Here is a 15,520-nt window from a genome sequence, read left to right as displayed (position 1 = left end):
AGGCTGAGGCAGAAGGATTGCCGTAAGTTCAAGGCCAGCCTGGGTTACATAGTAAGTTCAAAACCAGACTAAACTACATAGCTCAACACACACACACACACACACACACACCTATCTATATATCTGTATCTATGTATCTATATTAGATGGAGATACAGATATAACCCCACTAGGAGTACCTTAAATTTTAAGGCTGCAAAGGAATTGTGTGACCAAAATATTAACTACTGCTCTAGGTCATGTATGGGGTAACATTTTTCTTTTTGGTACCAGGGATCAAACTCACGATTGCACACTTGCAAGGCAGGCACTTGTGCTGCTAAGCTAAATCCCTGGCAACGTTTCATATTTTGATGTTAATCTGGCAGCACACTAAAAGCAGGTATAGAGGTAACTACCCACTGTTGTCTTTATAAAACAAATGCATAACACTAAAAAACTGTGGCTCACATAATAAAATCCAATACACCAATGCAGGAGCTGACGTCTGTAATAACAGCAAAAATGCCCAAATCTACCTTAATGCAATACATTCTATATTATACATTAATGAATTGATACTAAAGAATATTACCTTCTCTTGGCTTACTTCCTTTTCTTCTGCTGTTTGTAAGGGAGTAGGAATATCACACACACATTTATTTTTTCGTCTATTCTTCCGTTTTTGGCGTTTCTTTTCTTGTTTGAGTTCTCTTACTCGTTCTTCCTCTGAAAACTCTTCACAAAGCTGTTCCAATCGGCTGATACCCTGTACTTTTTCCACAGTCATCTATTATAAAAACAAAATTGAGGATGAATATTGAATAAAACTTCATTTTTTCTATTAACACACATCCGAGTAACATTTCATCCTACAACTTTACCAGATATCCCCATACAGAATTATTAAGTTTTAGTATCACCCTCAACCTTATCATCCTCATCATCACCATCATATTCGTGCTAGGCATCACACCCACAGTCTTGTGCCTGTTTTAATATCCTAAATGATGACAGTCTTTAGAATCTACGTAGGAAGTCAATTTACAACTAATCCTTATGGGAAAAATACACCTACACACATTCTTATTTCAAACTACTAATACTGTATTTATTTAAATCTCAGAATTTAAACTTAGCAAAATAAAAATTCATTTGTTTCTTCACATAATAAAAAGACTAGTCTAACTAGATGATTTAATCTCTGAATGCCCAAATACACAAAGACAATTTAAATTAAAAAGTACCATAAATCATCTCAAACAAGACAGGGGATATAGCTCAGCAACATAAGCACCTGCGTGGCAAGCTCAAGGTTCTAAGTTCAGTTCCCAATACCAAAAAAAAAAAAAAAAAAATCATCTCAAAGACTCTACAGAACAGGGCGATGAATAGACTTGTAGAAAAAGTTTCCACCTTATCTTAAAAGGGACTGATGACCCAATTAACAGATTACAACCATGCCTAATATATACAAAATACTCACTAGCCAAGTATGTATTTCTATAACATTTAATTGAAAAAATGTTACCAAACCACAAGCAGTAAATCCAACAATAGTAAATCCAATTATGAAAGGCTCCAGCTTGTCTCTAAAAGTTTTCTTGCAATCAAACCTAGGGCTGTGCACATGCTAGGCAAACATTCTACCACTGAGCTACACCCCCAGTTGCATCTACTTAATCAGACAAAAGGGGACTCATTAAAGGCTTTTTAGTTTTATTGCTTGCTTTTTGGCTGTTCTTAACTTTGTTAAGTTTGTTTGTTTTTGGAGAGTAGGTTTCACTACATGTAGTACAACCTTGAATTCATTATGTGGCCCAGGCCAGCCTCAAACTCATGATCTTCATGTCTCAGCCTCCCAAATCCTGGGATCAGAGGAATAAATAACCATACCTGACTACTGTTTTTTTATTGTATCAGTTATGTTTCATTGCAGCATTTTTAAAATCAACAGCTTTAGTCTTCTACTCCAAGTAAGTCTAAAAAAATAAGGCTGGATAAGTAACAGGATGAAAAATTAAAAAACAAACCACAATACATCTTTTTTTTGAGACAAGAGTCTCACTATTAGTTCAGGCTGGCCTCAAACTGATGGAAATCCTCCTGCCTCAGTCTCCTAAGTGCTGGGATTATCAGAGTGTACCACCACACTGTAAAATACAGACATCTAAATTGCAGTTCCTCAGAGACCCTTCCCACCTAAAGCCACAAAACCTCATCAGTGGTCACAGTTCTCTGAGGCCCTGGTGCTTATTTTAAGATGTAATCCCATGTTCTTACCTCGAAGCTCTTGCGTAAAGCATCAACACCAAGATAGAAAAGCATCTGCCACGTCTGTTCTTCTGCCCGTAGTTTTTGCCAGATACGATGCAGTCTTTCATAAAGATGAATTCCCAAGCATGTCAGAACTTCTTCTTGAGCTATATCTATTGTCTTAGCATGCCTTTCTCTTCGCCTAATATGAAGAATAAATCATTAAGTCCTAATACTCCTAATTCAAGCAATAGAAAGTGAATAATGCATCTGCAAGTTGTTTTAAACACAATCTGCCTACCTAGTGACACAGGTACACTCAAGGTATATATAACTACACAAGCATACATCTAACCAGTGAGAATGCACATGCAAGTAGAACTCAGTCCTAATATACTAAAAATAAGGTAATTCAGGAACTGGCTCTAAAGAGATGGCTTTTTAGGGCACAGACAAGTCACATGTGAAGTCAGACGTGGTAGTATATGCCTATAATCCTAGTACTCTGAAAAGCTGAGGCAGGAGAAATGCAAATTTGAGCCCAGCCTGGGCAACTTAGTGCATGAGCAACTCTCTCTCAAAAAATAAAAAAGGCCAGGGATATAGCTCTTTGTGAAGGCCCTGGGTCCAATCCCCAGTATCACACACACACCTGCCCCCCAAAAAAGGAAGAAAAAGTTCTGTATGTCTACCTCAGAGGAGATATGACAGCTCCTTTTACCAATGATTTAAAAAAAAAAATGCCTATTTTTTGTTTGGTTTTGAGGAAGAATGGAAAAAAACACTACTACCAAAGTGATTCAAACATGGGCAAAAGCCTTTTCGGCTAGCCGTTAGCAATCACTGCATTGTTACAGTGATCCTTTAAAGAGATCTCTGAATTCTAAAATGAGTACTTTAAAGAGGCACTCAAATGAGATTTATAAAACAAAGGGAAACGAGTTTCATTTACTCTGTGAACACTTTTTCTGATTTTATTTTCACAACACAGCCAGAGATGGCTTTTTAGGTATTCTTATATAATTTAGTAACAACTTTACACAGTTCCTGAATTACACTAATTAAAGCATTTCTTAACCCCCTGCTATAAAGATCTCACTTCTAGGCAAAAACCATCATTGTAAATAAAATCTAAACATGCCAATGCATGGATGGATGAAGAAAACTTTCTTCTAATCATTTTCAAGCGAAAATAGTAATCTATAATAATGAAAGCAAAAAAAAACAAAAACAAACAAACAAAAAAAAAAAAAACAAGGCCTGTTCCTTCAAGCAAGAAGGAACAGAGGACTGAACCAAAAACCAAAGAACAGTTTTCCTGTATTTTTACTTATTCAATTAGAAAGCACAGCTTACATAAGAATGCTTTACACAGATATTTCATGTACGGAGGCAGAAAGTGATGGAAATAAACTTTTGGTATAAAATGAAGCAAAGCGCTAGATAGCCCATTCTAGCAAACTACATACTCATACCCTCCTGCGAACTCTGGCTCAGCACGACCCAACAGATGTGCAATGAAGTCTGTTTCACAGCAAACATGTATGTGTCGCTCGTGTGGACAGCACCGCAAGCCTTCATACAGTGCAGCACAGTAGCCCTTCTCTTTGTTGCAATCAAGTTCACCAATAAGGATATTGTACGCTCGGAGGACTTTATTTTTGCAGTCAGTGCAAAACCTGTTTGGGGGGGAAAAAAAAACCCCTATAAAATAAGAATGGACTGTGTAATTCTTCCACGAAGTACCTAACAGTATTCTAGACAAGGACACTCCCCTCTCATCTAGTTACAAAAAAAAAAAAAAAGCCTGCATACACACATTGAAAGCACACACAGGGCTGTGTGGCAGTGCAGGCTGTATTTCCAGCTACTGAAGGAGGCTAAGGCAGGAGAATCACGCAAGCTCAGGAATTTGAGACCACCCTAGGAAATATAGCAAGACTTCATCTCAAAAGATGGAACAAAACAAAATGTACATATGTAAAGTAAATACAAACTTAAGGATTACATGAAGGCTAGACCATCATTTGGAAATGACTTTTAAACCCAAAAAGCACATGGCCTAGAAGAATGATGCAGAGGGAATTGAAATGAAGGTAGATAGAAAAACTGTAAGAAAGAAAAATTGATATCAAATGGTCCTACCATTTGCTCATAAAATGCATGCCCAGAAAATATTAAATGTTAAGGATATTACATAAAATATAGTACTTAGATATTATAAATATTAGGTATTTCTACTTTAAGAGCTATTTGTGTCAGTTATACTTGTACACACCTGTAATCCCAGCACTAGGGAGGCTGAGGTAGGAATATCTCAAATTCAAGGCCAACCTAAGGTTACACACTGAATTTAAGGCCAGCCTGAACTACACAGCAAGAGCAAGTCAAAAATAAGAGGAGAGGGCTGGGGATTTAGCTCAATGGTGTAGGCACCTGGTTGGCAAGTACGAGGTCATGAGTTTGATCCCCAGTATCAAAAATAAAAAGGGATGGGGATGGAGCTCAGGACTAAGGCCTTGAAAGTTCAACCTCAGCACTACAAGAAAGGGAGGGGTATGTGGGGCCGAGAATATGTGTAGCTCAGCGGTAGAACACTTGCCTGACATGCATGAGGACCCTGGTTCACTCCCCAGGACAGACAAAAATATTTTTTTAATAGGCAAAGGAATTGAATAGACATTTCTTCGAAGATGCCATACAAATGCCCACGAAGCATATGAAATGATGCTAAACATCACTAACCACCAGGAAATGCAAATCAAAACCACAATTAAGCCAGGCATGTGGCACCCACCAGCACTCTGCTACTTGGGAGGCTGAGTGGGAAAATCACAAGTTTGAACAACTTAGCAAGACCCTATCCCAAAATTAAAAATAAACAGCTGGGAATGTGACTTCATACTACAGTTCCCCTGGGCTCAACCCTTACTATCACAAAATGGCACAGTTGGGTGGGGGCACATGCCTATATTTCCAGCTACCAGTAAGGCTGAGACAGGAGTTTCAGGCCAGCCTGAGTAGCACAGCAAGACCCTGTCCTAAAAATACAAAAACAGGCTGGGCATTACAGTACATGCTGAGGCAGGAGTATTGCTAAGTTCAAGCCAGCCTGAGCTACATATTGAGTTCAAGACCAGCCTGCATTGAGATCCTGTCTCAAATTTTAAAAAACAAAAAAATCACAAAAACCTCACAAATTGGATATAGTGACACACATCTGTAATCTCATCACTCAGAGAAGGCTGGGACAGGATGAGCACTGTGAATTCAAGGCCTGTCAGGGCTAATGAGTTCAAGGTCAGACTGACTACACAGAAAGACCTTGTCTCAAAGAACCCCATCCCAAAAAAGAGGGAACTCCTTTTATATGCTACAAGATGGACGAACCCAAGTGAAATAAGTCAGTCACTAAAATTCAAGTACTATCAGATTCCACTTATTTCACAGAAACAGAAAGTCAAGATGATATGGGACCAAAGGTAACAGGGGGAAGAAGAAACAAGCAGTGGGTACAGTTTTAGTCTCCTATGATGAAAAAGTTCTAGGAAGTCTTTTATAAAATGTTACAATTAACAAAACTATAATGCACATTTATAAACTGTTAGGGTAAATATGTTTTCTATTCTTTTTATCACAATAAAAAGAAAAGGAGAAGAAATCTTGAGTTTGATGCTGGCCTGGACTACAAAGTGAGACCTGTCTCAAAATACAAAACAACAGCAACAAAAAATAATATGGTACTGGCTGTGTAGCTCATGGTACATCATAAACTTAGCATTTTAAAAGCCCTACATTCAATCCAAGGCACACAAACACACACAAAAAATTCATACACACAAAGAATATGGTTTCTCTTGTTTGCAAAAGTTCCACTGCACATACATTTTTTAAAACGTAAGGCAGAGGTTTCAGTTTCCTAATACCTCATTTCTAATTATGTACTACCATAATATTTAACTGGCTAAAAAATACTTAGATCTTCGTTATAAAATTGTATTTAAAAAAAGATGGATATTGCCCAAAAGGTAAATGCATATTTGTACATTTAGGAATCATTTTCTTTTTTTCTCGTCTTTTTGAGACACAGTCTTTCCATGCATTTCAAACTGGCCTTAGCTCACTTTGTGGCCTAGGCTGGTCTCGAACTTGCAACAATCCTTTTGCCTCAGCCTCCTAAGTGCTGGGATTACAGGCGTGAGCCACCACACCTGGCTTTAGGAATCATTTTTAATTGACTACACCTCAAAACCTCACACTGTACCTGAGATAAGACTAGAAACAGGTGTGAGAACTATCTGCAATCCGACAGGCAAGCACTTTCTGATGTTCTTACTCCACTGTCAGACCTTGTTCCAAGTCAGTCTCACCGTGTATCTCCAATCCTCACACATTTAATCCCAATAAATCCTGTAAGACTGGCAAACACTACCACATTTTTTGTCTCAAGGCACAGAAAAGTCAAATAACATACCAAAATTACGGGCAGAACACAAATTCAAATCAACCTCCCTTAAATTACTCTAATTTCTCTATTTAAGATATTTATAAAATGAACTCTACTTACTTTTTTTTTTTGTCAGTACCAGGGATCGAACTCGCAACTGCGCACTTGTGCAAGTGTTTATGCCGCTGAGCTAAATCTCCAGCCCCTAACTCTACTTTCTTATGGATATAAAACAGTATCCCAAAACACAGTAAACTCCAAAACATTATCTCTGAAAAGTAATAATTTATCACACCCAAAAATTCTATCTTTGGAGTTAACCAATTCAAATTCACTATTTATTAAGGAAAGATTAGCCCCTTCAATTTCAAATACTAACATATTTTCTTTGGGTGTTTTTGTATTTTGTTTTTTGTACCAGGGATTGAACTCACAACCTTGCACTAGCCAGGCAGGCACTCTGCCACTGAGCTATATGCCTGGCCCAACCGATACATTTTCTACACTTTGGGGTAAAACTAAATAGAAAGGCGAATAAGCAAGTCCATATCTGGAGGACTTAGTATGTACATTAAAACAAACAATGTTGGAACCTCCAGTCTTAGCATTTGCCTACTTTTAGAAGTAGCCCCAAAGTAATTGTATAATCTGTCCCAAAGTCAAAGAACACACAACCACAAACCCAGCAAGAGACAAATGTTAACTGCAGAACTCCCATCAAGAGTCTGGCCTCTAGATGGCTCCCTTGCCAACCTCCTTTTCTACTGCATTTTCCCTCCCTATGAATTTCCAAATGTTCATGACAATTAGAATTCCTTTGTAAAAGCAGTAATCTAGAAAGAAAAATCTGAAGTTACATTTATGGTATATAAAGCACACAAATTCCAACTCTATTTAAAGGTTTTGGCAAACATTAGAGTTCTTTAAACAATTACAAAGTAAAAAACTGGTATTTTCACTTTATAATTTTGCAAGTGCCATCATGACTGTATGATAAAAACAGAGTATTAGTTTCCAAAATGAATACGTATACTTTGGTTAATTCAGTCAGCCTGTGTTTCGTGAAAGGCTAGTCTGAAAGCAAGAGGTTAAAATTTTAAAAAAGAAAACATGACTCAAAAGGCTGAGAGACATCTCATACAGGAACTGCCCACCCTGACAATAAGTGAAAAGGCTGGAGAACTATCATCAAAGGCAGGCAGTGCTGGGCCACAGCTGGTATGGAAGGCACCTTCCATACCATATCATTGTGGGGCTTTTTGTTTTTGTACTGGCGATCTAACTCAGGACCTCACACTTGCCAGGCAAATGCTCGTGTTGCTGAGCTACACCCCCAGCGCCTCCATACCATATCACAATGACCTTGGACTTACCTGTGTTTTCGAAGATAAGTTTCTAGTGTTTCTAAAAGACAACTAGAGTCGATTAAAACTACTTCATCCCTGCATTCCTGGGACATTAGTTCCCATACATCCATCCAACAACCTCTGCAGAAAGAGCAAGTATTAGTAAAAAGGAAGCATATCTAAGGGTTAAGACATTTCAAAAGGCTGAACAAAGGATTGCTTGATTTTACCTGGCTGTTCCCTGGAAAGGTCCATAATGGAAAATGATCCTACACTTGCTGTCCTTCCTGTGGTCTTCACTACTTCTCTTATCTGTACTTAACTTCTCTGAACTGACACTGCTACTGCTCCCTTCACTGTGGTACAGTATGGTACAAAGCTTAGTGACACTGAGATCATCTCAAGAAATAATTTCTACAGTGTAAATTAAAATCATGAACTCTTTTATAAGGTATTAGTAGAATAAGTTTAAAAATTTATATAGTGATTACATATTTAACCACATTAAAATGCTACTTAAACATATGCTCACATCTTTATACAAAAACTGTGACTATTGTTTACTTGATACAATTTAAAATATTTACAGTTAACAAGATATCAACTGGTTTATAAACAAAGCATTTACAAATAAATATACTTGGAATGAAGTCGAAAGTGCTAAAAAAATTATATTTTCACTTATAAACATACATCAACTTTCCACAAATTGAAATTTCTAGTAAGTCTTTATTTCACATAATCATTAAATGAAATTTTTTTTCTTAAAATCATTCCTTTTTGCAGCTAGGCAAGGGAAACAAAATGTTTACTTTCATATTTGTAAGTAGCTGGGAAAATCACTAGTTAATCTAACTATGACATCTACATTTATTCTTTAGTAAATGTACTCTTTATCTTTATAGAACACAGTAAAATTAAAAGACACTAAAATTAAAAGACAGCACCTTACATATGCTAAAGCAGTAATAAGTACAAGTAACTCTTTAAAAACTCCCCAACTCTCACTCTGCCCCTTGATTCAATGTGGTGCTGGTCATGCATTCTGCTTTATTGTAGACGTACATTGTAAGGGAAATGTGTGATTATATTCCATTCTAAGATAATTGCTTTAATCCCCCCCCCTTTGATCTTCTTGAGACAGAGTCTTGCTATGCAGTTCAGGCTGGCCTTGGGATCACTTTGTAGCACAGACTGGTCTCCAATTTGCAACAATCCACCAGCCTCAGGCTCCTGAGTGCTGGGATTCAAGAGTGCACCACCATCTCCGGCTAGAGACAGGGTCTCTCTTTAGTTTAGCTGGGCTTGAATCCAAGGTGATCCTCCTGCCTCAGGCTTCCAAGTGCTGGGATTACAAGCATGCACCACCACACCTGGCCTACTTTAATTTTTTCATGATTGAAAATAACTAGCTCCTGCCTGGTCTTAGCATCATCCTAGAAATTCACTGCTGTAGATGCTCGAGCTGGAAAAACCTGAATCTTTACTTACTAATCTACTCTAATAGCTAAAACAGCTATTCCTCAACCCCTAGCCCAACACCAATCAGCTCACACACACAACTCAACTCCCTACTCCCTCTTCCTAAAAGTTCAGGCCAAGTTTCAGCTCCCTCTTATTTCTGACAACAAAAAATTTAATTCCTGTGGCTAACTGCCATATTAAATCCTTCTCTCAGTTTTCACTTTTTTTCTAATTATGATAGAATGACCTATAGCTAAAAATATTTATGTCTTCATAGATTCCTTCAAGATCAAGCTGTCAAAAAAAAAAAAAAATCAAGCTGTCCACTTCCTTGTTCTACTCCTGTTCTTTCCACTTAGTTTAATCCATCGCCACCTCACGTTGTATCCACCCGCCCCCATCATAATCTGACTCTGCTTCCACTCAACCTCTCGATCCCCGCATCATATTCACCAATTATCTCAATGTTGCTAAATTCAGTGTCTCCGGGTTAGGGATTTAGCTCAGTGGCATAAGTGCCTGCCTTGCAAGCAGGCAGTTGTGAATTCGATCCCCGGTACTGATAAAAACGAAAAAGACAAAAAAAAAAAAAGAAAACTAAATTCAGTGTCTCAAGTCCTCCATAACTGAGGAGTATTTAACACAGCTGACTGGGCCTCCATGAAATACTCTAATCTCAATGTTCTTCTCCTACCCATCTGGCTGCTCTTCCTTAGTTTTCTTTACTAACTTCTTTTCCAACATTAAATTAAATTCCTTGCCTTTTTTTCCTCCTTTGTATTGAGGATTAAGCCCAGTGAGTGGAGATTCATCCCCAACAATTTTTATTCCTTTATTTTGAGACAGGGTCTCACTGAGTTGCCAAGGCTGGTTTTAAACTGGCAATTCTCCTGGCCTCTACTTCTAGAGCAGCTAGGATTACAGGCACATGCCACCACACTGAATATATTTCTCCACATCCTTTTTTCCAACCACATTCTTTACCTCTAGGTGATTTTATTTATCGCCCTCTAACATAAGCCTCAATCGTGCTTCTCCTTCCGCCACCTTGGAGCTGGGGAGGTCTGCTGGGAACTAAAAAGCAAGTATGTCTGAAGACTGTGTGTAAGGCCATTTTTGCTGGCTCGGGGTCTCTGGAACCAAAGGGAACACACAGCTCCTTCTAAAATTGAAGGTATTTATGCTCTTGCCTACTTGGGCAAGACATGGGCTTGTATGTACAAAGCGAAAAACAACACAATGACTCCAGGTAGCAAACCAAACAAAACCAGAGATCTGGGGAAAAGTAACTCGGACTCATGGAAACAGCGGCATGATTAGTGCCAAGTTCCAAAGCAACCTTCCTGCTAAGGCTACTGGACACTGCATCCATGTGATGCTGGTACAAGGATTTAAAGTGATGAAAAATAAAAGTGGATTTGTGCTCTTGTTAAAAAACAAAAACATAAAACTTCAATCATGAGCTGCTAATCTATAACTTTGCCCTAGTCTGTCATTTCAGATATCAAACTTAGGGCTGGGGATTTAGCTCAGCGGCGTAAGCACCTGCATTGAAAGCAGGCAGCCCTGAGTTCGATCCCTGGTACCGATAAAAACGAAAAAGACCAAAAAAAAAAAAGATATCAAACTTAGTTCCAGACAGACAATAACCTAGATTCACAGTGGTACCTCAGTTCACAAACTTGATTCTTTCCACAATTCTGGTTGCAAACCAACGAGAACCAACTTGAATTCAATGGTTAGGTTCAACATTAACCTTACTGGGAAATTTGATTTGGTTCTCATCCAACAGAATCGTGGTGAGAACTGAGCGGGTGAACCAAGTTACCACTGCACTTGCACAAATACAGATACAAGAAAATTCTCAGAAAAGGTGGCCTGGAGTGTTACTACTTGTTAGGTTGAAACTTAATGAATTATATTGTACTTTGCCTGGAGAAAGTTTAAACACAACAAAAGAAAAAGGCAGGGCAAATAGCAGAGATCTATAAACTGGTAGTTGCAGTAGAACACAACAGAGGTGATCATTCAAGGTAGAAAAGGTGTCTTGCCTAAGCAGGCTATATTCACTGCCCTGCTATCCACATAGTCTATGGCAGTGATGACGAACCTTGTAGAACTTTTAGTGATAGCAGCCAGCTGCAGCACTCATGCCATAGGTTTGCAACCACTGGTCTATGGCAGTAACTACTTTAGTCGAGAGACTGCTTAGCCAGGTGTGGTGCACATGCCTGTGAGACAAGTACTCTGGAAGCTGAGGCAAAACAAGAACATTTCAAAACAAGAAAACATTTCAAAACGAGAAAAAAAAATTTTAAGGGGACTGGGGATGTCCAGTACCATGGAAAAAAAAGAGAAAAAGAGAGTGAGAGATAAAGTGCTTAAGATCAACTAGCTCCATTTTTATTGATTCCATACTCAGCAAACAATCTTCTAAAATATCTGACTTCCCATGTAGTGAGGTTAAGTTAGTGGGAAAAGTGAAGTTTGTAGAGGTTTATAAGCTTTGCTTATAAAGCTGAAAGACTAGAAAACAACTGCATGTCCATCCAGTAAATTAAAGTAGGTCACTGATAAAGCAGTCACTGGAAAAGAAAAGCAGATGGGACCCAAGACAAACTGGAAGGATTTGTGTTTAAAAGAAGGTAGCAATAAGCACAGATGCACAAGAGAGGCTGCTATCACTTGTCAGTGCCTCACTGAAGACTACGGGTGCGGAAAGGATAAGAATATACATTAAAAAAACCCCAGAGTGATGGCACATTTCAGCACTTAAGAGGCTGAAGCAGGAAGATCCTAAAGTCCAGCCTGGGCCACACAGCAATATTAAGGCCAGTCTGAACTACATGGCAAGATCCTGACTCATAAACAAAACTAAACGCTGCAAAACAAAGAGAGCAGGCTTCTCACTACCACACTGCTCTATGTCTTTAGTCAGCAGGTCATGCTCTAAGGAGAAAATCTGGGTGTGGTAGTGCAAACTGTTATCCCAGCACTCTGGGAAGCTGACCCAGGAGTATTCAAAGTGTAGACCTGCCTGGGACAATTAGACTCTGTCTGAAAACAAAACAAAAAAAAAGTCTTATTATAAAAGGAGCTGGGAAAAAAGGGGTGGGGGCTGGGGTTGCAGCTTAATGTGAAGGACCTGAGTTCATCCCCCAGAACAACAGTAACAATAAAATGGTGACTGAATTTTGCCCAGGAACTCCCTTAAGTCACTGACAAATCAAGTATGTAAAATAATTATCTTTAGAATACTACTTTAGACTGTACAGAGTATCCCTACATTTAGATACCAAATTTAGATTTGGACTTTGATTCAAACAAACCAATGTAAACAGACAGTTTTTAACAATATTGGGTATATCTGAGCATCAACGGGTACTGGTTCTAATAGTTAATTTATAATGGCCTTGTGGTTATGAAAGAAAATGTCAGGTGCGATGGCACAGGCATATAACCCCAGCACTCAAAAAACTGAGGCACAAGGATCACTGCAAACTTAAGATCCAATTGGGCTACACAGGGAATACAAAGTTAGCCTGGGCTACATAATGAGACCCTGTCTCTAGAAACCAAATAAATAAATAACTGAAAATTCACCACAGAAAAAGGTAGATAACTAAAAGAAATGTGGGGAAAAAAAATTTCTTTATCATTTTGAGACAGGGTCTTTCCCGGTGCAGTTCAGGCTGGCCTTGGGTTCACTTTGTAGCTCAGGCTAGTCTCAAACTTGCAAACCATTCCTCCTGCCTCAGTCTCCTAAGTGCTGGAATTACAGGAGGTGAGCCACCACGCCTTGCAAGATGTGGAAAATTTTGATAACCACTGACCCTGAGTGTAAACACATGGCGTAGGAGTCTTATACAGTCTCTACGTTTTACTGTGGAGGCTGAGGTGGGAGGACCACTTGAGCATATGTATTCAAGACCTGCTCAGGAAAAAAAAAAAAAAATTACCAGCTTAGGCATCACAGAAAGACTTCATCTCAAAAAAGTCTCCCTGGATCTGGGTTACAGTTTAGTGGCACAATGCCTGCTTGCCTGGCAAACACAATGTCGTAAAGTCAAGTCCTGGTACAAAAAAAAAAAAAAGTCTCTCTTCATATATTCTTTCTGCTTTCCTGTATTTGACATATTTCATGACAACAACAACAAAAAAAATTTTTTTTTTAAATTTGCTTTGGTGGGGCTGGGGATTTAGCTCAGCGGAATAAGCGCCTGCCTTGCAAGCACGTGGTCGTGAGTTCAATTCCTGGTACCAGTTTAAAAAAAAAACTGCCACGAGTTTGAGGCCAGCCTCAGCTACATAAGTGAGTTCAAGGCCAGTTTAAAATGCAGAGCAAAGGGCTGGGGATTTAGCTCAGCGGCATAAGTGTCTGCCTGGCAAGCACACAGTCCTGAGTTTGATCCCTGGTACTAAAACAAAACGCATAGCAAGACTGTCTCAAAAAACCCAAAAGCAATTAAAAATTTGCTTTGGCTCCTTAGTATAAAAAAAGAACCTATTAGAGAGATTATGAACTTTACCACCACTTATTCACGTAGGTCTTACAGTAGGGATAAAAACATCATAGAACAAAGGCATCAATGACACCAAGATTTTACAAAATTAACAAGTTGGGGCTGGGGATTTAGCCTAGTGGCATAAGTGCCTGCCTTGCAAGCAGGCAGTCGTGAGTTCAATCCCCGGTACCGATAAAAAAGAAAAAGACAAAAAGACAAAAAAAAAAATTAACAAGTTAATTCAGTAATTCGGTTTGTTTTGATACTGAGAACTGAACCTAGGGACTCAGCAATGATGTACACCCCTGGCCCTTTTTGTTTTTCATTTTCATAGAACTGTTTTTTTCTTGGTACCAGGGATCACACTCACGACCTCGCGCTTGCAAGGCAGGCGCTTATGCTGCTGAGCTAAATCCCTGGTCCTTGTTTTTCACCTTGAGAAGGGTTTTGTTAGACTCAAACTTGCCACCCTCTTCCCCTAGCCTCTCAGAGCACTATGATTATAGGCACACATTCCCATGCCCAGCTTTCTTTTCTTTTTGGTGGTACTACTGCGAATAAAACACAGGGGCGCTCCACTACTGAGTTACATCCTCAGCACTCTTTTTTTATTTTTGAGTTTCAGTAAGTCACCCAAACGAGACTCTCCTGCCTCAGCTTCCCAAATGCTAGGATAGGTGTGTGCCCCTTTACCTGGCTAGAAGTATAATTTTATATTCTCATTCTCTCCAAAACAAAAGTTATTTCTTACAAATGCCCTTCAAATTCCAGTGCTTCTCTCTGTCATCCCCACCCCCAAATAATTTTGTACAGGACAACTGTGGCACTGTGGCTACAGACAGGGATAAAAGAAGCATTACACTATAGCACCTAATAAGAAGAAAACTGCAAGGTAATTACATAGATACATTCCAACATAACTAATTCAAGGCGTTTGTTTTCTAAATCATTGACAAATTATTAGGGAGACCTAGAAATAAGGAAAATAATTTACACATTATAGCTGATCAAAAGATGCTATGACTACTTTGAAAACCTTATTGTTACCTAAAATTCTACAAAAATTTCTAAACATGTTTAAAATAAGAGGAAAGAAAAAACAACCTTAAAATCTACAGAGACCCCAAATAATCTCAATCTAAAAAGGTATAGAGAACTATGGGACATACTTATTTTGACCTATGTCAGAAAGTAACCAATTAATGCATTGAAACTAGTAATATAGTTACTCCTTAATAATAAGTATGGTCAACATTTATCATCTGTAAGAACAATGAAGTGCTTTGGTATTCAACTCTACTTACCCCAAGGGTTTCGGCTTGTGCGTGTCTAAGGAGTGCAACTGACATCTCTTGTTCTTCTTACTTTTTGGAATAGCATCTATCATGTCATTCAGTTTGGACCTAATAAAAAATAAACCAACAAAAATATAATTAAGTCACTTTTCTTTCAGATTTTAAAAATCTCTATATCCTCCCCAGGTATGATGTGTACTTTTTAATTATTGCAAACCTACCCTGACA

The 15,520-nt window shown here is 38.5% G+C and overlaps 1 protein-coding gene across 5 annotated transcripts in view; it reads right to left on the bottom strand.

Moving 5' to 3' along the window:
* The window catches only part of Ggnbp2 (gametogenetin binding protein 2), a 34,972-nt gene that overhangs the window by 5,926 nt on the left and 13,526 nt on the right, over window positions 1-15,520 (bottom strand). For 2 of the 5 annotated variants that reach the window (XM_013152103.3, XM_023564989.2), the window contains 6 exons: window positions 15,302-15,400; window positions 8,259-8,384; window positions 8,056-8,169; window positions 3,705-3,914; window positions 2,263-2,437; window positions 575-769 (listed from right to left, as the gene is read on the bottom strand). In XM_013152103.3, coding sequence (XP_013007557.1) covers window positions 575-769; window positions 2,263-2,437; window positions 3,705-3,914; window positions 8,056-8,169; window positions 8,259-8,384; window positions 15,302-15,400 — 919 coding nt within the window. The remainder of the gene's footprint in view (window positions 1-574; window positions 770-2,262; window positions 2,438-3,704; window positions 3,915-8,055; window positions 8,170-8,258; window positions 8,385-15,301; window positions 15,401-15,520) is intronic. The other 3 variants (XM_013152104.3, XM_003469584.5, XM_005003509.4) reach the window with 3 other exon arrangements.

This window comes from Cavia porcellus, unplaced genomic scaffold, assembly GCF_034190915.1.
Source record: "Cavia porcellus strain 051 isolate PalLab524CR breed Dunkin Hartley unplaced genomic scaffold, mCavPor4.1 scaffold_6, whole genome shotgun sequence".
In the NCBI taxonomy this organism is placed as follows: domain Eukaryota; kingdom Metazoa; phylum Chordata; class Mammalia; order Rodentia; family Caviidae; genus Cavia; species Cavia porcellus.
This window is presented reverse-complemented; position numbering and strand designations above follow the sequence as displayed.